The sequence below is a fragment of the Cydia splendana genome, chromosome 20, assembly GCF_910591565.1.
Source record: "Cydia splendana chromosome 20, ilCydSple1.2, whole genome shotgun sequence".
Taxonomy (NCBI): domain Eukaryota; kingdom Metazoa; phylum Arthropoda; class Insecta; order Lepidoptera; family Tortricidae; genus Cydia; species Cydia splendana.
The window spans coordinates 10,649,095-10,677,090 of NC_085979.1; the positions used below are offsets into that span (position 1 = coordinate 10,649,095).

Below are 27,996 nucleotides of genomic sequence, written 5' to 3' on the forward strand. Positions count from 1 at the left end.
CACTCACACACACACTCACACACACACCCGGAGCATATCTGTACAAATTTCTTTCTTCTTTGTGTTTAATAATCTTTGATATAAGTAGTATTATTTTACTTTTAGGTATCAGATCTGTATCCTCCGCATCTTCTTGGTAAATCTTATGTTCAATGCCCCACAGTCCTCACGACACAGGCTCGACCTAGTGTGAGGGCTATTGTTTGTTCTAAGAAGCTGTTGTACATATTCTATAGTTAATTTAATTTAATTACTAAGGTTTCATGTCATGTCAATTTGGAAAATAAATATATTTGTATTTGTATTTGTATTTGTAATTCATCTTAAATTGCAACCCTGTGAGAGTTTTTGTATAAAATGAGTTAATGTGATTAATGTTTGTAATGTATTTATCATCCCTAATCATAATATATGGTGCTGAATTTACAATATCATTTGGATTCAAGGGAAAATTCGTAACTGTAAGTATGTAAACAATGTCTATCAGCCTTCCACCAACTAACTAATGACGTCGCAAATGGCTTGCGAGGCGTTTTCGCGCGAGGTTTAAACTAGCTATAAAAAAATGCAATTATTTATTTTAAATCTTATGAATATAGCTGAAATATTGTGTTTTTCGGAACCAGTACAAGTGTACCGACAATAATAAAAGGGATTTCAAAATTTGTCATCAGGCCAATTATTATTCTTTAGTTTCAAAATAATCCAGTAACAAAACTTATTTAAGGTTATACAATTGGTATTCTTTAAATATGGAACACAAATCTTACCTTTCCTCTTATTAGTGTTTTCCTCCATCAGTGCTGCAAGGACAGCGGCAAGCCGGACCGACTCGGCGCTGACCACTTCAATGCCCACATCTGTACTGCCCTCTGGTCTTTCACGGATACTGTAAAATTGCACAAATTCAAATCAAAATATCATGAACCGTAAATTAAAACTTAAACTAACATTTCGATGGTGAATACCATGAACTCCTAAGTAACATTTTTAGTAATACACATTTTCATTCATTTAGTGAACATAGTTAGAAGTTCATGTATTTCACCATCGATATAGTGAACTACCTGTACATAGGACTTCAATTGTACAGTCACCTACAATAATATATTACATAAAGAAGGCAGCAAAAATATCAGACACGATCTTATTTGTAGAGCCATAAGAGCATGTCACATTATTTTGAGGGCTCTGAAGAGGTACATATTATTGCAGGTGAGTGTACAAGAGTACACACATGCTTTACCCAGTCCATTTCATAGATATAGACTATGGTTGAAGATGATTTGTGTCAACTTACGTAATAAGTTTCTGTGTGGCAAACTTCTGCAGCAAACTTGCAACAATCTCGGTATCAACATCTCCGAGACCGGGCAAGAGTGCACCGGCCGTTGCGGGCAGCTGCAGCTGCATGTCTGATAGCACTTGCAGCAGACGCACCTCCAGGGAAGCTGATGGGACTACAACTTTCGGCTTGTCTGGAATATTAATCAATATTTAACCCTGGCGTGTCGCATGTATTTAACCCGAACGTTCTCCTAACGTGTGAAAGTCAACACCGACATTGGCAAATTCACCCTGTGCAAAATCGCAGGGAGCAAGCCAGAAAAAAAAACCCTGGTGTGCTGTATTTTGCTGCTTGTGGCGACAAGAATTATAGGTTCAACAGGTAAGGAAATACTGTGAGGTAAACCTGCTTCAGGCGGCAATCGGTCATCGTTAGATGTTCGAAGTGTTTGAACCCGTAAAAGATATTGTGAAAACAATAAGCGTACCTTCATTTTTAGTCGTAACTGCCGCGCCGGCAATCGGCTTCTCTTTTCCCCCCGGCGACCCTTCCGGCTTGTCACCACTCCCTAGCGAAGATCCCAGGATATTCTGCCGCTCCTTCTTACGCTTCTCCAACTTCTCCCGTAAGCTGTTCCTCTTGCTTTTTACAGCTTGAATCTCTTCCCAGGCATCAGACATTTTGAATGGGTACAGGTTATGTGAGGAAAACTAATTAAATGCTGTGTAAAATGCGACGATTTCGGTTTATATGATGATAAACACGGAAATACTTAACTTTAATCGTATGAGATAGGAAAGAAACATTTAATTATAGTCATTATTCTAATTTATTTTATAAGACTCAAAAATACAAATAAATAAATTCTGACACGGGTTTAGTCTAATGTACGGCCATGTGCATCTATGCGGACCAAGTTGTACACAGAGACGGACCAAGAAAATACAGTTTCACTCGCACTTCATGTGATTTGTTATCGCGTTATATAGCTGCGTCACTTTCGTTCTTAATACACAGGAGAGAGACATAACTCAAATCTTTATCATTATAAATAAATAAATCCTGAGGTTAACACGGATACCTACAGCTGGTTTGAAAGAAGTAGGTTTAAGATTAAAAAAAAAAAAAATTAATAAATCTGTATGTCAAATTACAAACGTCTTTAAAAATTTCTTTCATGTAAACTTATCTATTCATGCAGATTATATTTCTGTAGTAATATATTTAGCATTACAAACATGCCTTTTGCGCCGGAATTACGAACTCATTCTCAAAAAGTGAAAACTCTGTATAAAACAGCTATGCGGTTACTTGAGTCGTATCACGTGGCAAAGTATGTCTGCTCGTATTAGTCTGTGCGGAAAGAGAAGAGTCATAGACTGTATTGGTTCCCTTATATGCCATGACTCCTCTCTTTCCGCAGACTCCAGTATTGACACGCCTACGGCAAGGCTTATATTAATATAGGTACTTCATCTAAATAGTATATTAGTTGTTAATTTATAACATAATCCATATTTCACTTGTTGCACGTTTTCAGATTCGTTGTACGATATCATCAGGTTATTCTGAGAGCAGAGTTCGATAAGAACAGGGCTATATGTGACCCGAAAGAGCAACGTCGCTTACTGTGGGTGGGAGAGCATGAAGTATTTCTGAAGAAAAATCCTTGTCCTCCGGCACGATGTAAGCTGACTTTGGTATCTTATATTGCCAACTTAAGAGCCCATCAACGTGCACACTAGCGTCACTGCTAAATAATCGTGAATATTTAAATTTAACGACAGGTATTTAAAAAAGGGGGCCGCTATGTACTGTATTGTGTATTTAAGTACATTTTGAATACATCAAACTAGTTTTTATGTCGCTGGATTCGTCAATCTATGCATTCAAAGTTAAAACGGCTGTTTTAACTTTGGATGCATAGATTGCTTTTTTTAAATACCTGTAGTTAAATTTAAATAATCAAGATTAATTAGCAGTGGCGCTAGTGTGCACGTTGAAGGGCTCTTAAGTTGTACTTATTAATTATGTATATTGTACTTATGAATTATGATGTAAGTGTAGTGTCGTCCGTTGCAGGGCCTAACAAATTCGTAATTTAAATTGCAGATTAAGTATAATTATTATTAAAAATTATATTCATAGTATATTCTTCAATAATGTATATTAACGCATTCACTGCCAGAGGGCGTGGCCTAGGAACAAACTTGTATGGCGGTGAATGCACATGGGCAGTGAATGTGTTAAACATAATACGGACAAACGAAAATGTAGCTTAGATATAGATAGGTACATAACATAATCTGAATCTCAATGGCTGAATAACCTATTAGCTTAGTCATGGGATTTCGTTTTATTTAAATAATTATAAAATAAATATTATGAGACTTCATATACAAAACAACCTAGCCTCACGGAAGCTCAATAAGACATGTGTTGTGGTGCTAGACAATGATATATGTGTATAATAGATAGATAAAGATAAATACCTACTTAAATACATAGAAAACATCCGTAACTCAGGAACAAATATCTGTGATGACTGATGAACACACAAATAAATGCCCTTACGAGGATTTGACCCCGGGACCTCCTGCTTCATAGAGTTACTACCAACAAGGCTAGGAGGCGGTTCTGTCAAATCAGACTTCTGAAACGGAGATCTTCGCTTTCGCTCGGTCATTTAATAAATTGTGCGATTCAATATGTGACGTCCCACGTGTAAAGGTACCTTATGGTGGTTGGCGCTTACGCGATTACTAGCGCCGCTCCAATATTAATGTTGTGCTATCAGACGTAAGCGCCATCCGCCATAAGGTACCTTTTCTCGTGGAATGTCACATATTATGTCTATATTAAATCGATATTCTATTTTTTATTTTAAACCAAGAGCCCCCATGCGAATATGGATTACAGTAAACTTGTATTTCATTTTTTTTTTAGTTCCATACTCACTGGGGATAGCAGGAGGAGTAGCATATGGGCGTGAAATAGACCCTCCCGATTGGGTCCTAGACTACTGGCATCCGTTGGAAAAGGCGCAATATCCTGAATATTTCAATAGACGCGAATGTAGAAAACAGGAGTATATTAAGTTATGGGAGAAAGGAATTATACGTTGAATATATGTTGTTAGATTTTCGTATGAATACATGTTGTGTTAGTTTATCTGTTTATTTATTCCATGGATTTGTTTTAACATTACTTGGTACATTATTAGAGCTAGTCTACCCTTGTGCGACTCTTTCTGCAGAGAAGGACGGGAATATATGATTTTTCCTTGTTCCTCTAAGTTCATTTAAAGATAGCCCACGCAGTGCAGGTGTTATTTATACCTACGTCATAATTTCATTGAAGTTTCGCTGCAGACTTTTCTTGGTCTAACTCTAAGAAAAGGTAGAACTAAGTAATATTACTTATAGATTATAATCAATCAAATAAAGGCAAATGGATTTTAAACTACATATAAGCATAGTTTGGCCCAGGGCTGTCTCATTTCAAACATAGAAAGAAAGTTTTTTTTACTGTCTTTGTCTTACGCTAGTACTAGCACCCAAAAGAAAGGAATGAGTATAATTTTCCTGGTTGTTACACTTCTTATTGTCTGACAAGTTGTGTTTGCCAGACTATAACATTCATTGATAAATGCGAATGTACGATCAAGTATTATTATGGTCGTGCATTATTGACTGACAACCGAGCTGTCAACATTCTGTCAGTGCGCTGTCAATGTCAAGTTCACGTTGATTACCGTGTGCGTTTTCGCGTATCTTTATTAAGCATTTATTTTATCATTATCAGTGCCATGCGTTACAGTGCATTTTCAATAAATACATCATAAATTAATACAGTAAAATAAAGGAGCTGCCCACGTAAGTGCGCTGTAGCTGTAACTAAATTTCAATTAAAAAAAAGTTTTTGGTTAACACTAAAGTTCATGTTTTTCAGTTTTAACTGGTGAAGAGTGACTCATAACTGTTAGAAATGGCTGAAGAAAGCTCTCAAGAGCCGAAGAAGCCTATGACGGACGAGGAGAGGCTGGCTTTGTGCCAGAAAATGGACCAGGAGCTTGACGATTTCATCAACAGTCTGGAGCGAACGAGATACACTGATGGATGGTCTGAGGATAAGTGGGAGGTAAGTTTTGAATTCTTTAGTCTGTATCTTTAGGTATTTAAATAAAAGTAAACAAACAATTTGTACATTTTCGGGTGGTTATAACATTTATTGGTTAACCAACCAAATACAAAATCGCCTGCATGGAGGCAGAGGCGACCGGCACAACACCTCGTAGATTTTGTTTACTTTTATTTAAATACCTAAAGATACAGAGTATAGTATAGTGAAGGATTATACAATTATATGATTAGTTTTACACTTTGAATGTGTTGAAAGTAGAATGCAAATCTTTTTTCTTTTATAGCAACTATAGCTAAATTGAAAGCTAAGGTGGTCCAGAAAAATAAATTGTCAAATACTTCATTTATTAAAAGTGGCTCCGTAGATTTGACATTATAGTGCAGTGGTTCTTAACCTTTTAGTAAGGACCTGAAAATATTTATTTTTTGCCGGAAATCATTAACTTATTGGAAGATAATGTTTATAATGGAAAAAGTCAACAAAGGGATGTTCTGTTTATACATTTTACGGACTTCTTTAGGTGCTCCCAGGGACCACCAGCTGCAGCTGATATACTGCCCAATTAAGCTAATTGGTGGTACCACACTGTTCATTGTTGGACCTTATACCTTTTCTAATAAGGTCCACCGATGTACAGTTAGGAGTGTTGCTGATTGTACCTCAATAAAATTTTAATGCAAACATAAATGTCTTCAATTAATTTGCTGAAGATTTACTTTTCTCAATTGGGTAGAGTGGAAAACAAAACACTCACATAGCATGCGAAAATTATATCCCATTATTTTCTGCCTTTTTATACAGGAAGAAATGGACAAGCATCCATTCTTCATGAAGACGGTACCCGAGAACGGTGACATGTCCGCCCTGGCCGAGGGCCTGGCCAAGCTGAAGTACGATCCGGAGGAGAACACTGCGTTGGAACTGGCGACTAACTATAAGGAGGATGGGAACTTCAACTTCCGTCATAAGAACTACCGGTTGGCTATACTTGGGTATGTAATACCTAATTAATTTATTTTAAAATTATTATTAAAGAAATGGTTTGCCATGTATGGCTAATAAAAGGTAGGTGTTACAGGGTCAGTGACTATGCAAAAGTCCATGCTTTGTTTAGTTAGATTACTATTATTTCATTAAGGGTTTTAATTTCAGTAATTATTTTCCAATAATATCATTGTTATTGGAAACATTTTTGTGTGATTCTAATTTACATTTCATTTCTCTCTTCAATATTGTTGTCATTATTCATAAGATATATTTTGTTATATAATAGTTTCAATACTTTTTTTAGGTACACGGAAGGCATAAAAGTCAGATGCGAAGACGCCGAAATGAACGCATTTTTATACAACAACCGGGCGGCCGCGCAATACCACCTCAAGAACTACCGTTCAGCCCTTGCCGACAGCGAACGAGCCCTATCTTTCAAACCGGACCACGCCAAGGCCCGCCTCAGAGCAGCTAAGTGCGCCTTTGAGATAGCTAACTACGAAAAATGCCTCAAACATTGCAATAAACTCCTAGAAGACAACCCTAGTGACGCAGAAGCTACAGAACTCATCGCTAAAACAAAAAAAAAAATCCTCATCCAAGCCCGAGATAAACGAAAGCAAGAAAAGCTAGAACAAGTCAAGCAACAACAGAAAGATGAGGTTGTCAAAGCGATTTTGGAGCGAGGTATTCGCATTGCTAACTGCGATGAAGAAGATGACCTAGATTTGTCTAAGTTAGAACCTAGTATGCCTGGAGCTCATGGTAATATGGTGCATTTGGAGAATGGGAAGCTACAGTGGCCGGTCCTGCTTTTTTATCCTGAGCATCTCTTAACGGATTTCATTGTAGATTGCCCGGAGGATGTTCCGTTAGAAACTCAGTTGGAAAAAGTTTTCCCCGCTCCATGGGACACTCAAAACAAATACGGAACAGATAAAGTAAATGTGTATTCAGAAGGTTATAACAAGCTTCCACATATCATAGATATTTCCATGGATTTGGGAGATATATTGAAAATGAAATATTTTGAGGTGAAAGGTGGGACTCCGGCCTTTGTAGTGGTGCCTCGAGGTAGCCAAGTTGAGAAAAAGTTCCTTTCAGGATATTTCTCTTAATCAAAGACAATATCTTTCAATTGGGCAACTATGTTAAAATGGGCCTAAAAGTTCACGTTTTTTGTTGTAGAGTGTGGACATGCCTTAAGTCACGTATACATTATAAACCAGGTTTATAAACAATGTTTCGTAATGAGTATCATACATTTTCTGGGAAACTTGTTTAGGAACACTGTTTATAAATTGTTTATAGTGAATACGTGGTTTTAAGATTCAATTGACTCTGAACTGTGTTTCCAGATTGTTAATAGGCTATATCTAAAATATTTAGGCCAAGTTAAAACTTGAATTAATTAAATATTTAGTTTATATATCTGTTTGAAATTAAATATTTTACTAAGAGGTTGGACACGTTTTTTTATACTCGGAAATCCATTTGATGGGGAAGGAAACTCTATTTCTAAGTTATTTTTAAAAAATATTTGCAGTCTATTTGTAATATATTTGATCCAAGGATGCGTTATTTTGTCAAAAAATATGTTTTTTCAATGTGTTTTGACTGCATTCCAAATATTTTGAGTAGACCCTGAATCATCAATAATAGCTTTTTTATTGGTAATAATTTAATAAAACGTTTATTTATATCAAAAAATATTTTATTTTCACATGATGTTTAAGTAAAGATAAAAATGTATATCATGTTTATCATATAATTATGTAATATAAAATATAAAACTCCTGTGAACTGAGTTAAAATATAAACTTTACTACATGGTTAGGTACGGTCAAGGTTTTAAGTCAACGGTACAAAAATATCTAGACGCACTTGACAATAAAGTTTGTGTTCATATATTTTTGTTTTTTTTTAACCGACTCCAAAAAAGGAGGAGGTAGCTCCCTCCATTGAGGCTTCGTCCTTTGAGGGAAAGGTCAATGTGGCTAATTCCGTCATAGGGACTATTCCGTCTACGAGCGTAAATTTCTTTGATTTTCAATGGAAGGAAAAAAAACCATTTGCTTTTCATTGCTGAAACTAAAAGCATTTGCTGCTTTGTCGACGAAATTATCAATGTTGTTCGTTGTTCGAGAAAAACGCTAGTGGACGGAATAGTCCCTATGACGGAATTAGCCACATTGATCTTACCTGTGCAAATTGGGTGTTTAATTAAAATACAGAATAAAATAAAAAATAATTTTTGTTTAAATATTTATTTAAAAAAGTAGATTAGTTACAGGGGTTAGAAAACCAAGAAATGACGATCATAGGATATATAGATTTTTTTCTCGGAATCGAGAATTTAGAAATAGATATTTCTTTATTTATAACTTCTTTAGTTTATCCTATTTGATTCTAGATTTAACCTTTTCGACACCGTGTCAAACACAAAAGCTGTCACTCGGACGCCACGTCACCGAAGTATCAAAACTGAAATTGAACTTTATGCATATATGCACGTCGGTCTATGTTGATCTGTGGTCTGTGACCGATTAATCCGTCTTTGGCGTTGGAACGGTGCGGATATATCGTTCATTGGCATCCAAAAGGTTAAAAAGCCCTATTCTAGTCTAGATCGGCAAGTTCTTCACGTTCGTAATCTTGTTGGTGGGGATAGACGACCGATCCGGGCGCGACGACCGCTTCGCTGTCTGTGTGCATTGAAGTATACGGGTGGTGGGGCATGGCGCCCATCCATTGAGGGTACCAGTATAGACCCTGTGGAAGCGAAATATTGAGTTATTTGTATTGATATCACTCGCACGGCTTCAGACGCACAAATAATAAGAACGACCAGTGCCAAGCGTTTGATAAACAGGGCACAGTATAGGATTACCAGACGCCAGGAATTTTCCTGACATGTTAGGAATTTGGGCCGTTTGTCAGGTATGCGCGGCCGGAATACGAAAATGTCAGGAATGTTAGTGAAAATAAGTATCAAGCATACATAGATATTGACCCCCCCCCCCCCCCTTCCTATACCCCTGGACCAGTACGAGTGAGGTGCAACGAACGATGAAATTAACCATTTATGCTTGAATAAGCCTGTTTTTTCGCTGGGTAATTAGTTTGTGCATAATTATTTGATAATAAAATCATGACCAGACGAAAGATGTCTATGCGCCGATGGCCTATGCCTAGAAGTTAAATATTTAAGAGCCCATCAACATGCACACTAGCGCCACTGCTAATTAATCGTGATTATTTAAATTTAACGACAGGTATTTAAAAAAGGGGGCCGCTACGTACTGTAATTTTGTATTTAAGTACCTCTTGAATATAAAAAACTAGTTTTTATGTTGCTGGATTCGTAAATCTATGCGTCCAAAGTTAAGACGCCCGTTTTTGTTTTGAGTTCATAGATCGACGAATCCAGCAACATAAAAACTAGTTAGATGTATTCAAATGGTACTTAAATACAAAATACAGTACGTAGCGCCCCCCTTTTTTAATGTCTTTCGTTAAATTTAAATAATCACGATTATTTAGCAGTGGCGCTAGTGTGCACGTTGATGGGCTCTTAATATGCCTTTAATACATGGTGTGATAGATTACCTTGTTTCCTGCAGCGTTGCAAGTGAATCGGTCTTCGTGCAAGTCCACAGGGTCCAGATAGCTCTTGCCGGCGATGGACCCGTAGTTGGGCGGGTACATGAACAGACAGCCTTCCAGGATATCTGAAATACAACAGATGTTAAGTAGCTAACACACTATCGCACCGCATCAAGGTCATTGTGGGACGCACCCATAAGTAAGAGGGAGAAAGAGATATCGCTTTCTCCCTCTTACTTATGGGTGCGTCCCACAATGACCTTGGTGCGGTGCGATAGTGTGTTAGCTACTTTAAGTGTCTAATTGTGTCAAATGTCACAGAATAGTTAGAAATGTACGGTTTAAGCCAGGGATACACTAGGCGACAATCACTACACCTTATAAAACAAAGTCTCCAGCCGCGTCTGTATGTATGTTCAGTGGCAGATTTGCAGTCTTTGCCGCCCTACACTGAGAAAAAAAACTAACAAAAACACACTTAGAATTACAAAAATAAAACTTAATCCGGGGACAAGGAGAGTCAACTAATAGGAACAAATTGACTTTTGCAATTTCCATTTAGTAGGAAATACAACTTCTATATTTGTAATTTGAAGTATGCTAGAGTAATTTCAGAAATTTGGTTTGTTATTCCGAGAGGTGCTTTAGCAATATCGGAGGTGATGACGTCATGGGTGAAAACTAACCGTTTTGTAATTCTAAGCGTGCTTTAGCAATAGGGTCATTCTCGCATTTCGTGCAAATCGGTATTATTTGCAATTTACCAAAAATGTGATGGTGTTTTCGAATATCTGTTAATGCAAGGTTGTAACATAGGACCTAAAGTATATTGGCCCGCCATGAACAATTCTAAAAAGGTGGTTATTTTCTTTATATTTACAATTAACCCCCACTATTTTCATTCCTCTCTGCATGTAACGCGTGAAGTTAAACTTTGACCTCCATTTGAACCTTAAGATACTAAAAATAGAAAACTTGTTGTTGGTTCAGTAAACAAGTAATTTAGTTATGTTTTATATCCTATAATATTATACGCTAAGAAATTAACAATAAAACTATACAGCCTTATAAGTGATGGTCCAAGCAATTTCTTCATTACCGACGCGAGAAATGGATTAGCTATATTTTGCTATATAGCAAGGGTATATAGCACTTCCCGCGGATACAACACATTGTTCGTTAGTCAGTTGGCCGCGTGCTACCACAGCGGACGTCCGTATGTTGCTTTTGACGAAAATACCTACGTTTTCTCGTGTCGGGAAGGAGTGTGGTTCAGATAAATCTTCATCGCCATCTAGTGATTTATACAGTAAGTACCAATTGTACATTATTAAAATTATACCTAATTGATGTGTTTTAGGGTTGCCTTTCGTGTGGCTTATTCTGCGAAATCAAGGTCTGATATCAACCGACCTAGGCGACGAAAACTTCCAAAACTTCATTCATATCTGTTTCATTCATTTCTTTTCCTTCCAATTTTGCCAGGGAAGGTAATGAACGAATTTAGAAGGTAATGATAATGTATATGAGGCAGTGCATTTAATGGAAAGAGGGTTAAGTTATTATAAATAGAATGTTGGTATAAATATTTAAAACTATGTAATAATATATAGGGGAGCCCAACTGGTGATTTTTTGGATTTAACTAGAGCGCAGTAGATTAACATAATCTGCCGCTCTATATATAATACCAGACCGCACTCAAGGACTGTGCTGAGAAATTTGACACGTTACTAAGAGACTAAGTGAGTTGGAATCATCTGATACCTGTCGACGATAAGGTAGAGAACGGGGCAAATGTTTGGAATAAGGGGCAGAAACTACAGAAACATAAACACAGGCCGATAAACAATAATAGTGCCTCCGCCGTCAAAAGCGACAATTCCCAATCCGTGCGTGATAAATCTCAGAAAACTGATACCAGCAGTAAAAAGCGGTGTAAAATCCCTCTCAGGGCGGTGGACCATCGCAAGTTCATCCATCTGTGGAATATAGCTTGAGGATCGGAGGACATACGGGCATATCTGCTGTTATTGATGGTGCACTGTCGATGAACTTAAGCTCAAAGGGGACTCCAAGACTTTCAAAATAGGAGTACCCTCGACAATGTATGAATCCTGTTTATTTCCAACTATGTAGCCCGATAATCGTGGTCATTTCGTAAATCCAACGTCAATGGGAGTCAGACAAAAACCAACCAGTAATACTTAGTTCGGAATCCTGATTTGAAACCTTCACTGGATCTAATTTACCAAAATGTAAGGGGTCTTAACACCAAAGTAAGTTTTTCGGGCTTGTATGCTGTTGGTCCAGACTGCTTAGGTACCTGCATAAGGGGTCTTAACACCAAAGTAAGTTTATCGGGCTTCTATACTGTTGGTCCAGACTACTTAGGTACCTGCATATATCTTAAGGGGGTGTTTAGAGCATTTGAATGGTCCAATACACTCCATGCTTAATCTGGTACCTACTCTCCACAAGTACATATCATCACCATTGGAAGATTTCACGGGTAAGACCGATCCCAAAGTCAAGGTATTCTTTTCTTTCAGCTTTAGCAAAGCTGTTTGAGTCCATACTCCATGGCACGTTGTCGAAACAAGTGAAACCATTATACCTGTGCAACACTCAGCATGGTTTCAGAGTGAAACGGTCTGTGAAAACTAACCTGACCTTGGTTGACAGTGACACCATCTCAGAGCATCTGGATATGGGTATCCTGATAGACGTCCTGTATTATGATTTCCGAAAAGCCTTCAATCGTGTGGGTAACGATGTATTCTTACACAAACTAGACGCTATTGGGTTCAATCCACATTTGCTTAACATTTTTGCCAGTTATCTGCGTGATAAACAGCAGCACGCAACGACCAGCATGGCCACTTCGTACCAGATCCGTACCATACTCGTTCTGGTGACAGCCAAGATTCAATCTTGGGGCCTTTCCTATTTAGAATAATGGTCAATGACCTGCCCTCGGTTATCCATAACGCTCGTTGTCTACTCTACGCCGACGATCTTCAATTGGTATATTGAGTTGAGAAGGAGGAGGATTGTAAGTTGCTGCAGGAGGATGTTTCATCATCTCTGTGCCAATGGAGTCGGGGTAACAAACTGACTTTCAATGCGGCTAAGTGTCAAGTGTGTAGTTTTAATCAAACCCTATTTCCTACACATGCTCAAGAGTCGTCTCAGTAAAGGATCTTGCGGTCATATTCGATACGCGGCTAACATTTTACGACCATATAAAAGCACTTGGTACTGTAGCTTCAGTAGATTAGGCTTTGTCACTCGCATTGTCAGAGAATTCCATTGACCCTTGCCCCATAAAAGTTTTTTACAATGTTCTGGTCAGAAGCAAGTTGGAGGCGTCAGCATTAGCCTGGATCCCTTACGAGTCAACGTACATTCTACTATTGGAAAAGGTCCAAAAGAATTTCCTTAGGATGTATTACCTATGATGTATGCCTAAATATTTATTTTAGGAACCCTGGGCTTCATTTCTTTGGAGGTGAGTCAGGTGAGGCACAACTTAAGCCTACTACTTTTAGCTTGTTGGGCTTTTCGTGGAGACTCTGGCTGCCTTGAACTAGTAGAGAGGCTTGTAAGACTTTTTGTACCGGACATTAGAAATATAACCCTTAGGCTTCTCCTGGTGCATCTCCTGTTAACTCATGAGTGCTTGAGATTTTGCGAGTTTATGGAGCTACGGTGGATGGATTGGCAGTCGAGTGTATTTGGATGTTAATTTTAAATTAAAGTATGTAGTTTCTCAGTGTGTTGGTGACAAGACTGATGTAGTGCTGTGTAATCATTAAATAAATAAACAATACGAAATACGTCTTCAATCACGTAAATTGTGCTTGACAATCGCTACAAGCTAGGTGGTTAATCATAAGTCGCGATTGTCAAGCCGGAGTATTTGTTAAGTCGGCTTGATCGTCTGCACAGCGCTTAAGACACGTGATTTTAATGTTGTTCATTATATTAATGGTGTTAATTTTCATTAACTAAAGTTTTTTTATTGCGATTTCATAAGTTTGTTTCATTACCCTCTACTGATAAAATTACCATCCATGCCCATTTCATTACCAGCGCGTAGTTCATTACCACCAGTCTTATTAAATGAAAAGGAATAAGGTTACGAAGGTGCCTTTAGCATAAAAGTGTCAATAAATGAATCCACAATGCATGAAAACCCAAAAATTTACCATTTAAAAGAAAATTTACAAATCGAGAGAACATCACCGATTTGCACGAAATGAGAGAACGAACCAATATCGGAGACGATGACGTCATAGGTTTTACTAAACTGTACTGCGATTCCAAGCTAGCTGTTGTTATTCTAGAGATAATGACGTCACAGGCAAAAACTAAACTGTTTGCAATTCCTCCGCCCCTAGCAAACGGGCGCCGCGAGAGCATGTCGCGCGCGTGGTAGCTACCCGTCTCTATTTCTGTCTGTATGAATAAAAAAGCGTTTGGTAGTATATCTCTGTACTAAAGAGGCACTATAAAAGCCTGTCGAGATATTCTACCCATTCCTTTCTTATTCATACAGTCAGAAAGAGACTAGTATTTATTACGCGCGCAACATGCTCTCGCGGCGCACCTGTGCTAGGGAGGTTGGAATTGCAAACAGTTTAGATTTACCTATGATGTCATTATCACTAGAATAACAACAGCTAGCTCGAAGTTGCAGAACAATATATTCCTGTAGACACCAACTACACAGTAGGTCGCGGGTTAATATGTCCATGGCCCACAATATATCCTAAATTTATTATTTAACTTAAGTATGTTTTAAACAAAGAAGACACGAGACACGCCCGCCCGACATCCGACACAATACTAACTCTAACCAAATGAACGTAGCAAGTAGTAAATTTTACTAAAATCACTAACATTCGTTTCGCTGTGTTGGTATTACAAAACTCGTTTAGTGATTGGTACAACAATGAACATAAACACAACAAGTCTATCTATTAAATACCAGTAAACTTTGTAATGTCGCTATAGTAACAACTGAATTGTTATTTTAAAGGGGGTAATGTTATTCCCGCGAACTCGTTTTTTAGATATTACAAAACTATGTAAGTGAGACATTTACTAAAATCATAACTTGAAATCACAGATGCTTTTTTCCAAAAATCACAAACTTTACTAGTAAAAATCGGAGAATTTTAGTAAGGTTTACTCGGGTAATTCCGAATGTCGAAAACTGTCGGATAATTCCGAAAGAGACTTTTATTATGATGGAATTAAGGGTGATTTTCATCTGAATTTCGGAATTATCCGAGATTCGGTAATACCCGAATACACCTTAGTAATAAAAATGGATTGTAACAAATACTGAACTTTGTTTAATGCTCCATTTACTAAAGTCTGTTTGCTGAAATTAGATTTAGTATTACTGAGCTGTTTGTAGAAATAAATAAATTTTACAGAAATAGTGAAACTTCCATGATTACTACTAAAACTTCATTTTTTCCCCCAGTACAGAACTGTTTATTAATTCCTGGTGATGATTTTTCTCTCAGTGTATAGGCCGCAGACCCTGTAGCCGCCCCTTTTCTCAGCACCTGACTTCATTTTGAGTTATTTCTTGTTATCATCAGCGAATTTATTGTCACAATTTGCCGCCTTAGGCCCGGGCCTACTTGGCCTTAGGGCAAATCCGCCACTGTGTATGTTCGCGATAAACTTAAAAACTTTTCACGCGGTTTTCACTTATCAATAGAGTGATTCTTGAGGAAGGTTATATAATTTGTTAAGGTTTTGTGTAACCCGTGCGAAGTAAATAAGAAAAACTACGACAAATAGAAAAACATTAGTTACTTAGATCCAGATTCCAGAGTATTACCAGGGGTGCGAAACTCCTGACTTCGGCCAAACTCGGCTCCGCTCGGCGGCAGCCTTGCTCCGAGCGTGCACGACCACAGATAAGATAATCACTTGAATTTTGACAACCCTAAATAGCCGAAAGGGATAGTGCCATATATTAGAAAGGGATAGAATGATTCGACCCTGAACCGCTGTCAAACTTCGGTTTTGTAGGAAGTTTCCTTTCTGTACGGTAGTACTATTATTTATTCTGTGGTATTACTATTTTATTTAGTTTTTCAGAGCCTTTTATGTAGTTTACGACTCACTCGCTAGGTGGCGTTGTTCTGTATGTATAGTAATAATACTTAGTTTCCATGCCGCACGATAGATAGCGCTGGTAAATTTGTTCTTTTGGTCAACTTACACGGTATAGTGATATTCTCCGGCTCGTCGGCTTCTGGGGGTTTGGTGGAGGCCTCCACGTAGGGGGGCACGGGGTCGATACCGCTTCCGGGGTCACCGGGGATCAGGAATGGACCTGAGGGATATGTGAACATTTCATAGCATCGTTCATAATATTAACTGACAATAAACCTTATTAACAAGCTTTTATTAGGTCGACCTGTATGTAACCATGTAACTAACTATGTAAATCCCTAGAATTGTGTCAAATTTTTGTTTTTTTAATACCCTGGATGCCAGCTCTTTAAGCCAAATCTCATAGAAAAAGGGGCAAGCTATGATGGCGCCATCTAGGCAAACCTTTGACAGTTGCCAACACCATTGGCAGCTGTATGTAGTTCTGATGACAATACATCAATAATATGGTACTGTCGAACTGATCTGATGATGGAGACAGGAGGTGGCCATAGGAAGTCTGTGATGAAACAACGCAACCTAATTGTGTTAGGGGTTTTTAGAATTGTCTCGATGAGTATTAGTTGTCTGTCGTAAGAAAAGTACAGTCAGCGATAAAAGCTTGTACCAAAAATGAAATTTTTGCCAAAAACTTATTTTAATATTAGATTTTCCTGTTATCTATAGGTAAAGAACTATTTTGTGTATTTTTTTCAAAATTTAAGACAGGGTGGTCATTTTTTGCGTATTTTCTTGAATTACTCCTATTTTTACATATGTGTACCAAATTTCAACTTAATTGGTTCAGTAGTTTCGGAGAAAATTAGGCTGTGACAGACGGACAGACAGACGCAGAGTGATCCTATAAGGGTTCCGTTTTTCCTTTTGAGTTACGGAACCCTAAAAAACGAACTATAGTACGCTAAAGGTATGGCGCCATAACTTTGGCCTATGCTCGTGTAGATGGCGACACTTTTTGACATTTAACAAAAACACATATCAGTGAAAGAACAAGGATCAACGTCAAAAGGTTCTAAAAGTTTCAATCATGTGTCGAAATATGGCAGTAAATAATATGTGGCTACAAAATTTACTTTGACAATCCGCCTCTATACTAAATTCTCTTTGGTATTGGTAATGTAACTTATTCATTTTACTCAGGGCCGTCTTAAACTATGCTGGGGCCCTTGGGCACATAAGAATTTGGGGCGCTTTTGGAAAGTAAAAAAGCGAATTAAATTAACATTTTTCTACTATGATCTTTTTATTATGGGTAATCAAATATACTGTTACTGTGTCCTTCAGGGCCCCCTGAGGATGGGGGCCCTGGGCACGGGCCCCGTGTGCCCTTATGGTAAAGACGGTATTGATTTTACCTCCATAATGGTTGGTGTAGTTCCACTCGCAAACGTGGTGGTTGCAGACAAGGGGCGTCCCACGCTCTTTGGTGTAGTATGAGCCTCCATTTGGTATTGTCTGCAAGGCAAATATACTGATGAGATGATGAGTTTATCATTTGGCGCTTACTTACAACCCTTGGTGAATTCAATTAGGTTGAAGTTTTGCCTCTTTGTTGCACTTATGTACGAATGTGCAAATGCAACAGAGAGGTAAAACATCGGGGTTCGCGGTAAGCCCTCTTATTTCCTTTGGGGTCGGATTCTACCACGATCCTACCAACTGCGCCATATAGGGCGATATAAAAACACGATTTAACTTCTACTACTAAGTAAAATAGTAGTCAAACGCAAGTATTAGTAATCGCATATAGTCTGACAAGCCATTTCCGTCAGTAGAAAAAAAACTGGACACGTGTGAGTCGGACTCGCCCACCAGTTTCGTACTTTTTAGTATTTGTTGTTATAGCGGCAACAGAAATACACAATCCGTGGAAATTTCAACTGTCTATCACGGTTCATGAGATACAGCCTGGTGACAGACAGACGGACAGTGGAGTCTTAGTAATAGGGTCCCGTTTTTACCTTTTGGGTACGGAACCCTAAAAAGCGGCAAATAAAAAAAAATGTATACGCGAATTAAGGGTTATCGAATCGACCCATTTTTATACTGACAAAGTTGTTTGACAGACTATATTTATCAACTTATTAGTCATGCCTTACTACATTTGTTATAATATGGTTTACGATATAGGATGTACACCTAACAGTCCTACACTATAGGTACACTACAAAATAGTCACACAGGTTTTAGCTATATACCTATACGAAAATCTTACCAGCAAGAAATCATGATGTCTATACCGCAGGCCCTGTATATTGAAGTCCAGAATGAACGAGCCAGACGCGATGATACAGGACGCTGCCGACAACGGGGGCAGCTTGTACATGACCAGACCGCATTTGACGATGGCTTTAGGGAGTGTGACTACGTCGCGCTGTTTCTGAAGGATTTTCTTGAAGGGAAACCTGTTGGAAAACATTGGGTAAGTATTTTCGCAATAGCAAACTAGCTCCTGCCCGCGACTTCGTCTGCGTGGAATGATGATGATGATGATTGATAAAACTACCCTATGTCCTTTCTTGGGGCTCAAACTATCTCCATACCAAATTTTGTCCAAATCGGTTCAGCGGTTTAAGCGTGAAGAGGTACCTAACAGACAGACACACTTTCGCATAGTATGGATCTTAGACAAGACAGACTTTTGTTCGGGACGGGAACTCCATAATTCGGTATCAGGCCGCGTAGCCAACATGCCAATCGCTTACGCTCCGTAGCGATCGAAGCGCATCTGTCACTGTCCCAGTAATATGGAAGTGATAGAGAGACACAAAGCGTTTCGTTGTCGTAGCGATATCGATTGTCACCTTGGCTAGGCCGGCTGCTTATCTCTCTTGCATAAATATTCGAGCGACAGCGAGTCAGATAACGAAAGTTAGATTTTCGACGTTCTCGGCAGGGTATCAAGGACGACAGGTTTGGGTACCAAGGTATGCTAAATTAGTAGGTAATAACTATCTGAACACGCACTCCAGCGCCTTGACAATACAGGCGTGTTCAGATGTTTTTGAGCACCTTGGCCGCTCCGATATATCTGATGGCGACTGTACTAGGGTATGCTTTTTGCGAATTAAGAGCAGTAATTTTGTAGCAGTCGCTGTTCCCGCGCGAATGTGGAAACGCTGGAGACGAGAGAAAACAGGAAAGATGAGAAAAGAGGAATCAGCGCCAGGGAAAAGAAGAAACATTCGAATAAGAAATATTTCAAGAGGAAACAGTCAAACATGAAACAGTATCAAATTATCAGTGAGAGAGGAAACAATGTCATGAGAAAAGAGAAAACAGCATTGATGACAAATGAGATTAAGAAGAAACAGTGTTAGGCCAAAGAAAAAAAAACAATTTAAGAGGACAGTCAAAGACGAAACAATGTATCTCTGAGAAAAGCAGACAGATAGAAGACACACTGCCTTAAGAAAAGAGGAAAAAGCGACGATGAAAAGGAGGAAACAGTGGCGTAACACTCACCTAAAGATGCAAATACCGATATGGCACTCGAGTCCATGCAAGAAGTTGTCAGTAGGGAACGTGATACTGGGGTCGTCGATCAGGTAGTATTTCTGCTCGTCATGGTAGTGTAGAAAGCCAAGGAACACGAAGGAGCGATCTTTGCAAAATGGCGCCGGCCCGCGACCCATGTTGTAGATGTCGCTGTATAACTCTGAGACGAATATGTACACGTTTTTTCCGCAATGGTACTCTGTAACGAGAATAAAAATTGGACCTAGATAATGATGCATTGCCATTATAAAATACTACTTAGCAATACAAATAGGTACTCGTAGTTTTACAATACAATACTGGTTCTTTCTTTCTCATCGAACTATACCAGGGTTGGCATTCTGGTTGGCGGCGTGTTGACGCCTTTAAGATTTGGCTTGGCCGCGACTTCAAACGTATCAGTTTGCTAGCGCATATAAAACGGGCTGATATTTTATTTTATCCTGTTTGAAGTCGGTTTAACAATACAATACTCTTTATTGCACACCTCACATAGTTTACACTCTAGAATAAATGTACTTACAGTAACATTAAACAAAGACAATTGGATAGAGGTACAACAGGTGGTCTTATCGCTTAAGCGCGATCTCTTCCAGAACCAGATCTCTTTTTAAGGTTATGAAGTTTATCGGGTATCGTCTTGGGTCGTCCCATTCGTTTTTCGTCAAGTTCTTAAATTAGTCCTATTCTGCTTTCGTCACTCATTCTACATTGAAAGCCATTGACGATTGTGACGAATGTAGATTGAGTGACGAAAGCAGAATAGGACTAATTTAAGAACTTGACGAAAAACGAATGGGTCGACCCAAGACGATACCGCTTATCGTGAGATCTTCAGCTCACAGAGGTCTGAGCCACTAGTATTTATTTTTAATTGAAGTCTAAATACGTATAACAATACCTTGACTCAGGTAGAACTCCATCGGCACCGGGCCGCCCGAGTACGTGGCCTTTCTCTCCGCCGCTATGGAGTTGTGGTTCTCGTACATGCTCAACATGTTGTCTATGACGTCGTCCAGGGTTATCAAAAGCACCTGTTAACAAATAACTAAATTAAACAATTACAAACTATTGGCACCATGTTCTACCAAATACCCCACAAGCACGAGTTATCGAACGAGCGAGCGAAGCGAACGAAGTTCTTACATTCGACTTGGAACACCGGCTGGCTAGGGGCACGTCCCGGCATTTCGATGTTTTTAAGCTGAACTATCAGAGGATAGTTTGATACTCAAGAACTTAAGTAAATTTGTTCTAATTTAAATGAAATTGGGTAAACGTGTAGTTGAGGGCATTATATTTTAGTCATTAAATTATGAGCAGGCTCGATCAATGGGTTATTGAGCTAGAAGAGATTAGAAGGCTAAAAAGCTATTTGTGAGGGGTCTTGCTATTCTGGTCAGCTTTTTGCAAGAAAGTATGGTAGAGTTTGATATCAAATGAAAGTGCTCGGCTTGCACTATTATAATATCGTTTTTAAATTTACCATTTTGAAATAATTAGCAAGATAAAAATAGACATACTAGTAGTTCACCCCGAACTGAGAACTCGCGGTTTGCCAAAAATTATATAGAGCGATTGACTTTGTTGCACCTACTTACTCGTATAGTTCGACATAAAATAGTAGAAAATAATTTTCAAGAAAAAAAAACCGACTTCTATGGGGGCCGGTGAAAGATTATTGTACATGTACATAGATGGTGCACTATGTAGAAAAGGAGGTAAAACCACCCACTTTTTATTTCTAGAAGGTAGCATTTCGTTTCTGTAAGGGTCGCAGTTTTAGCCTCACGAACTGACTTCTCTGACAGCAGTTCGGTTCTGTGAGGATTGCAGTTCGAACCTAACCAAAACCACATTTCTAGTAGCATTTCGTTTCTGTAAGGCTAGCAGTTCTAACCTAACTTAACCCACTTTTTTTCGGTTCTGTGAGGATCGCAGTTCAAACCTAACCCACTTAACGGCGCGTGCGGTGCGGTGTACGGGGGTTTGAGCGGGAGGGGCTAGTAAGTTTGGCATCATTATACTTTATACCTACATTTTATGGTAGGTAATCATAGTGGTTTATTTAGCTTAGGTATCAGTGGTTTTACGGGTCAAGGTCCGAGTCCGGCTCCGAGTCCGGGTCCGGGTCCAGTTCCGGGTCCAGGACCAGGTCAAGGTCCAGGTCTAGGTCTTGGTCCAGGTCCAAGTTTAGGTCCAAGTCCGGGTCCAGGTCCGGGTTCAGGTCCAGATAAGAGCCCGGATCCGGGTCAGGTCTGGCTCCAGGGCCAGCTCCGTCAAAATCGAAATTCGAAATCGCCAAACGTGTAGTCATTAAAGAGTTCTGTTCTGATCATCATCAGCAGTTCCACTTCATCAAATGCGATCTCTGATGAAAATACTTACACAAATCTCTATACGCATGCCTTTAAGATTTGAGGAGTTCCCTCGATTCCTCATGGATACCATCATCAGACCTCGAGCTTGACAAAAATGTGGCTTAAAAACTTAACTTGCTTAACAAACATAACGAAGAGGACAAATCGCCAAACGTGAACTATGCGTCGTTGAAGAGTTCCGTTCTGATCATCATCAGCAGTTCCACTTCATCAAATGTCACTTTTTTAATGTATATGCTTGATTTGTTAATAAAACACATAAATCACTATATGTATGCCTTTAAGATTTGAGGAGTTCCCTCGATTCCTCATGGATCCCATCATCAGAACTGGGGTTTGACAAAAACGGGAGCAATCTGTATGATACATACAATCAAAAAAATAATTTTCAAGATCGGGTCCAGCAATGACGGAGATATGGAGGAAAAAACATTAAAAAAATCACAATCCAATCTCCTCCTTTTGATATTTGGAAGTCGGTTAATAAATGAGGGCGCCACTTTCTACGTAGCTGTCACATTTAAGACTTAAAATGCTTACACATGGCAACATTTTAAAGTCTGTCAAGCCATTTCCGTTAGTAGAAAAAAGCGGCTAAAAATGTAGGCGCGAATAAGGGTTATCGTCCCATAGAAAATTTGAATATCGCGCCTTTTCCTACTGACAAACTTGTTTGACCGACTATAGTATGGAAATTTTAGAGTTACATTTTATTTTATTTCTACTATTTTATGTCCCACTATAGGCGGCAATGGATCAAAATCGCGTGGATATATTACAAGGTCTGTGGAGCCCTTAACTGATACTGTATCTGTCGTAAGCCGAAATATTTCCTGTCAAATGTCAAATACCTATATTATGTTTATTTTTATCTTGCTAAATATTTCAAAATGGTAAATTTAAAAACGATATTATAAAAGTGCAAGCCGAGCACTTTCATTTGATACCAAACTCGACCACACTTTCTTGCAAAATGATGACCAGAATAGCAAGACCCCTCACAAATAGCTTTTTAGTCTTCTAAGCTCTTCTAGCTCAATAACCCCTTGATCGAGCCTGCTCATAATTTAATGACTGAAATATAATGCCCGTTTACCCAATTTCATTTAAATTAGAACAAATTTACTTAAGTTCTTGAGTATTAAACTATCCTCTGATAGTTCAGCTTAAAAACATCGAAATGCCGGGACGTGCCCCTAGCCAGCCGCGTGTCCCAAGCCCCCCCTCCAACCCCTCCAGACTATGCGCGTGAATCGCAAGCGAAGCCGCGATTCACGCATATAGTCTGGAGGGGGCTTAAGAACTTCGTTCGCTTCGCTCGCTCGTTCGAATATAGGTATTTGACATTTGACAGGAAATATTTCGGCTTACCACAGATACAGTATCAGTTAAGGGCTCCACAGACCTTGTAATATATCCACGCGATTTTTGATCCATTGCCGCTTATAGTGGGACATAAAATAGTAGAAATTAAATAAAATGGAACTCTAAAATTTCCAATACTATAGTCGGTCAAACAAGTTTGTCAGTAGAAAAAGGCGCGATATTCAAATTTTCTATGGGACGATAACCCTTCGCGCCTACATTTTTTAGCCGCTTTTTTCTACTGACGGAAATGGCTTAACAGACTATAAATTGTTGCCATGTGTAAGCATTTTACGTCAAAAATGTGACAGCTACGTAGCAAGTGGCGCCCTCATTTATTAACCGACTTCCAAATCTCAAAAGGCGGAGATTCGATTGTGATTTTTTTTATGTTTGTTACTCTATATCTCCGTCATTACTGGACCGATTTTGAAAATTATTTTTTTGATTGTATGTAAATGCATACAGATTGGTCCCATTTTTGTCAAAACCCAGTTCTGAAGATGGGATCCATGAGGAATCGAGGGAACTCCTCAAATCTTAAAGGCATACATATAGTGATTTATGTGTTTTATTAACAAATCAAGCATATACATTCAAAAATGTGACATTTGATGAAGTGGAACTGCTGATGATGATCAGAACGGAACTCTTCAATGAAGCATAGTTCACGTTTGGCGATTTGTCCTCTTCGTTATTCTTTATTCAGGTAAACACTATGTATAAGTTTACAGCTCCAGCCAAGGCACTTATACTGTTAATAGGTACATAATGTTGTCAGTATCAGTCAGTATCATAAAATCAGTAGGTACACTTATTGTATTACACACTTATCTTTATAATATGAACATACATATTATGTATTACTAAGTTACATAGAGATAAAAAAATAATCTGATATTAAATAACATAGGTAGAGTTTAAAAAAATCCTGATACTACGTTGTAGGGACGGCCACTTGTCTGCGAATATGTCTGCGTTTTGGACTGTAGCTATGAAGTTATTTAGTAATTCTATTGCTCGGTACGTGGGTGCGTTTGAACCGTGATAGGTGCGAACATTTGGATATGCAAAAAAGGTTTATGGCTCTACGTGCGCTACGCCGGGCACTGCAGCTATGTAGTTGTCTGGGGTAAAAATACGCATACGCTCCAGAACGGATGGGTTGTCAATACGATTTCTTAAAAGCAGACAATAGTGTAAGGCAAGCGTTTGCTTACGCCTTAGCTCGAGAGACTCTAACCCTACCATTCCCAATACAAAGGATGACGGAAATAAGTACGGGTAGTATCCGTAATACCTTTTGTAATGATGTCTAGCAAATTTACGTTGGACGCGCTCGACCATTATGGTATATTTTGCTTCCCGAGGGTCCCATGCGATAGAATTGTACTCAAGCTTGCTGCGAACATAGGCATTATAAATAATTATTGCAATTTTAGGGTCACGAAATTCAGAAGTCGTTCTAATAATGAACCCTAAAATTTTGTAGGCACTTTTGCAGATATTTATAATGTGTGAGTGCATGTTTAGCTTAGTGTCGAGTGTTAACCCTAGATCCTTTATTTCTGTTACTCGGTCAAGGGGAATGTTAGTAAGAGTATATGTCTGGAGGATAGGATCTACAGACCGGCTAAAACTTATTACTTTGCACTTTCTTTAGGTACAAGCGGTTTGTTTTGTTTTGTTAAGCAAGTTAATTTTTTAAGCCACATTTTTGTCAAGCTCGAGTTCTGATGATGGGATCCACGAGGAATCGAGGGAACTCCTCAAATCTTAAAGGCATGCGTATAGAGATTTTTGTATTTTCATCAGAAAATCAAGCATTTTCATTAAAAACTGACGCATTTGATGAAGTGGAACTGATAATGATGATCAGAACGGAACTCTTCAACGACGCATAGTTCACGTTTGGCGATTTGTCCTCTTCGTTATGTTTGTTAAGCAAGTTAAGTTTTTAAGCCACATTTTTGTCAAGCTCGAATTCTGATGATGGGATCCACGAGGAATCGAGGGAACTCCTCAAATCTTAAAGGCATGCGTATAGAGATTTTTGTATTTACATCAGAAAATCAAGCATTTTCATTAAAAACTGTCGCATTTGATGAAGTGGAACTGCTGATGATGACCAGAACCAGAACAGAACTCTTCAACGACGCATAGTTCACGTTTGGCGATTTTTCCTCTTCGTTATGTTTGTTAAGCAAGTTAAGTTTTTAAGCCACATTTTTGTCAAGCTCGAGTTCTGATGATGGAATCCATAAGGAATCGAGGGAACTCCTCAAATATCAAAGGCATACGTATAGATTTTTTTGTATTTTCATCATAAAATCAAGTTTCTACATTAAAAACTGTCGCATTTGATGAAGTGGAACTGCTGATGATGACCAGAACAGAACTCTTCAACGACGCATAGTACACGTTTGGTGATTTCGAATTTCGATTTTGACTTGGACTGCGACCCGGACTCAGAACCAGACTCATACCCAGATCCGGTTCGGACCTGGACCCGGCCCTGGACTCGGACCCGAATTCGGACCCGGACTCGAACCCGGACTCGGACCTTGACCCGGAAAACCACTGATACCTAAGGTAAATAAACCACTATGATTAGTGATTACCTACCAATGTAGGTATAAAGTATAATGATGCCAAACTTACTAGCCCCTCCTGCTCAAACCCCCGTACACCGCACCGCACGCGCCGTTAAGTAGGTTAGGTTAGGTTTGAACTGCGATCCTCACAGAACCGAAAAAAAGTGGGTTAGGTTAGGTTAGAACTGCGAGCCTTACAGAAACGAAATGCTACTAGAAAAGTGGTTTTGGTTAGGTTCGAACTGCAATCCTCACAGAACCGAACTGCTATCAGAGAAGTGGTTCGTGAGGCTAAAACTGCGACCCTTACAGAAACGAAATGCTACCTACTAGAAAAGTGGGTGGTTTTACCTCCTTTTCTACATAGTGCACCATCTATGTAGGTACAATAATCTTTCACCGGCCCCCATCATAGAAGTCGGTTTTTTTTCTTGAAAATTATTTTCTACTGTTTTATGTCGAACTACACGAGTAAGTAGGTGCAACAAAGTCAATCGCTCTATATATTTTTTGGCCAACCGCGAGTTCTCAGTTCGGGGCGAACTACTAGTTAATTAAATACTAAAGTGCATATAAATTTAGTACCTAGTTACTTGCCTTTAATTCCTTCACATGGAGCTGAATGAAGCGACCCAGATGATCGGTGGCGACGTGCACTCGCTCGTTGATTATGTACTAGAAATACTTCATTATATTATTATTTATTAAGTGATTATTATTAAAATATTATATTAAATTATAAGCGCTGGTGGCCTAGCGGTAAGAGCGTGCGACTTTCAATCCGGAGGTCGCGGGTTTCAAACCCTGGGTCGTACCAATAAGGTTTTCGGAACTTATTTACGAAATATCATTGGGCGTTTAACGTGCATAAAAAAAATTAACTATATAAGAGTATGTCTGTTAGACGCAAGCGGTTTGGGTCTTCCCACACTTATCGACAAGGAATCGGCAAAAGACGTCGCTCGGCTCGGCCGACGCCTTACGACGAGACGACGTCTTTTTCGCTCTTATCGATCTACAAATTGAAAACCAGTGGTTATGGTATGGAGTCAATACCTGATCTTCAGCAGTCCTGACCTTCAGCATCTCTTCCTGATACAGCCACAGGTTGTCCAGCTTGTCCGTAGGGTCGTGGCCGTAGATCTCGAAGGCGTCTATGATCATTGCCAGGGTGAGGTTCTCGGGTACGTCTTGGCAGCAAGGGTGGTTGCGGAAGTTGTATGGAATCTGGTGGAAAATAAACATATCCTAAGGGTGGTATTCCATCTGTACAATATCTTGGTCCAATGCCAGTGCGTCTCACTCTCTCATTATGCAAAATGTGAAACAAAGTACCTACACATTGGACAAAGAAATTGGATAGGTGGAATACTTTACACACTGATACAAAACTCACACTGATACTGGTTCAACACTCTGATACTTCTCTCTCTGTTATTTATATGACGGTCGCAAACAAGCATAATACGCCTGATAGGAAGCCATTACCGTAGCCTATAGATACCTCTCGAATTTCAAGCATCTGAAGTCTACAGTCCGTTTAACATTATGCGGACTGTATGCTTGTTTGCTAGAGTTTAAAAACAGCTTTACAGTCTAAAATACCATCATTTCAGCAGCCATCACATCGTCATCAGCAGTTCTACTTCACAAAATATTGCCCTCCGATTTTTCCGAGAGCAAATCCTTTTATATTTGCCCATCATCAAATCCTGACATCATGATAATGACACCAACTGTGAATCAATGATATGGCCGATACTGCCTAGTTGTTAGTGACACAATGCAAAAAAAAAACAAATGTTACCGCCATCTTTATCCAGTTCAGCCATATTGCGAGTAGCACGCACGCGCGAATGCGAACGTCCATTTTGCCCTCATCTTGAAGAAACTACTGCGCGCGAACATTTAATAATTGCCAATTATTT

General features: G+C 38.9%; 3 protein-coding genes across 4 annotated transcripts in view; 1 reads left to right on the forward strand and 2 right to left on the reverse strand.

Moving 5' to 3' along the window:
- Window positions 1-2,151, reverse strand: part of LOC134800728 (N6-adenosine-methyltransferase MT-A70-like protein) — a 35,656-nt gene extending 33,505 nt beyond the window's left edge. Inside the window, exons 1-3 of the mRNA XM_063773250.1 lie at window positions 1,776-2,151; window positions 1,301-1,478; window positions 771-889 (exon numbers count right to left, since the gene is read on the reverse strand). Coding sequence (XP_063629320.1) covers window positions 771-889; window positions 1,301-1,478; window positions 1,776-1,968 — 490 coding nt within the window. The 5' untranslated portion in view covers window positions 1,969-2,151. The remainder of the gene's footprint in view (window positions 1-770; window positions 890-1,300; window positions 1,479-1,775) is intronic.
- An 804-nt stretch (window positions 2,152-2,955) lies between these two features.
- Window positions 2,956-8,064, forward strand: LOC134800763 (DNA polymerase interacting tetratricopeptide repeat-containing, protein of 47 kDa). Of its 2 annotated transcripts, none has more exons than XM_063773308.1 (4): window positions 2,956-2,974; window positions 5,240-5,428; window positions 6,233-6,423; window positions 6,723-8,064. In XM_063773308.1, the coding sequence occupies exons 2-4, from the start codon at window positions 5,276-5,278 to the stop codon at window positions 7,537-7,539; spliced, it is 1,161 nt and encodes a 386-aa protein (XP_063629378.1). In that variant the 5' UTR covers window positions 2,956-2,974; window positions 5,240-5,275; the 3' UTR covers window positions 7,540-8,064. The 2 variants fall into 2 exon arrangements, with proteins under 2 accessions (XP_063629378.1, XP_063629377.1); XM_063773307.1 differs by lacking the exon at window positions 2,956-2,974 and adding an exon at window positions 5,082-5,163.
- A 613-nt stretch (window positions 8,065-8,677) lies between these two features.
- Window positions 8,678-27,972, reverse strand: LOC134800486 (uncharacterized). The gene is made up of 10 exons (XM_063772952.1): window positions 27,876-27,972; window positions 27,125-27,295; window positions 26,666-26,743; window positions 20,630-20,762; window positions 19,696-19,927; window positions 18,446-18,635; window positions 17,586-17,685; window positions 16,277-16,390; window positions 10,031-10,152; window positions 8,678-9,193 (listed from the first exon to the last, which is right to left on the reverse strand). Exons 1-10 carry the CDS (start codon window positions 27,936-27,938, stop codon window positions 9,041-9,043), a joined length of 1,356 nt encoding a protein of 451 aa, XP_063629022.1. The 5' UTR covers window positions 27,939-27,972; the 3' UTR covers window positions 8,678-9,040.
- Between the last annotated feature and the right edge of the window lie 24 nt (window positions 27,973-27,996).

What these genes read in the sequence shown, in the direction of transcription:
- LOC134800486 (XM_063772952.1), bottom strand. Translation starts at nt 27,938, where the DNA reads ATGGACGTTCGCATTCGCGCGTGCGTGCTACTCGCAATATGGCTGAAC. An exon ending in TCCATGTGAAGGAATTAAAG is followed by an intron (nt 20,763 to 26,665) that starts GCAAGTAACTAG and finishes ATTTGTTAACAG; the next exon opens with GTGCTTTTGATAACCCTGGA. An exon ending in GGAGAATATCACTATACCGT is followed by an intron (nt 10,153 to 16,276) that starts GTAAGTTGACCA and finishes GTTGTATTTCAG; the next exon opens with ATATCCTGGAAGGCTGTCTG.
- LOC134800763 (XM_063773308.1), top strand. Translation starts at nt 5,276, where the DNA reads ATGGCTGAAGAAAGCTCTCAAGAGCCGAAGAAGCCTATGACGGACGAG. An exon ending in GGTCTGAGGATAAGTGGGAG is followed by an intron (nt 5,429 to 6,232) that starts GTAAGTTTTGAA and finishes CTTTTTATACAG; the next exon opens with GAAGAAATGGACAAGCATCC. An exon ending in TACCGGTTGGCTATACTTGG is followed by an intron (nt 6,424 to 6,722) that starts GTATGTAATACC and finishes TACTTTTTTTAG; the next exon opens with GTACACGGAAGGCATAAAAG.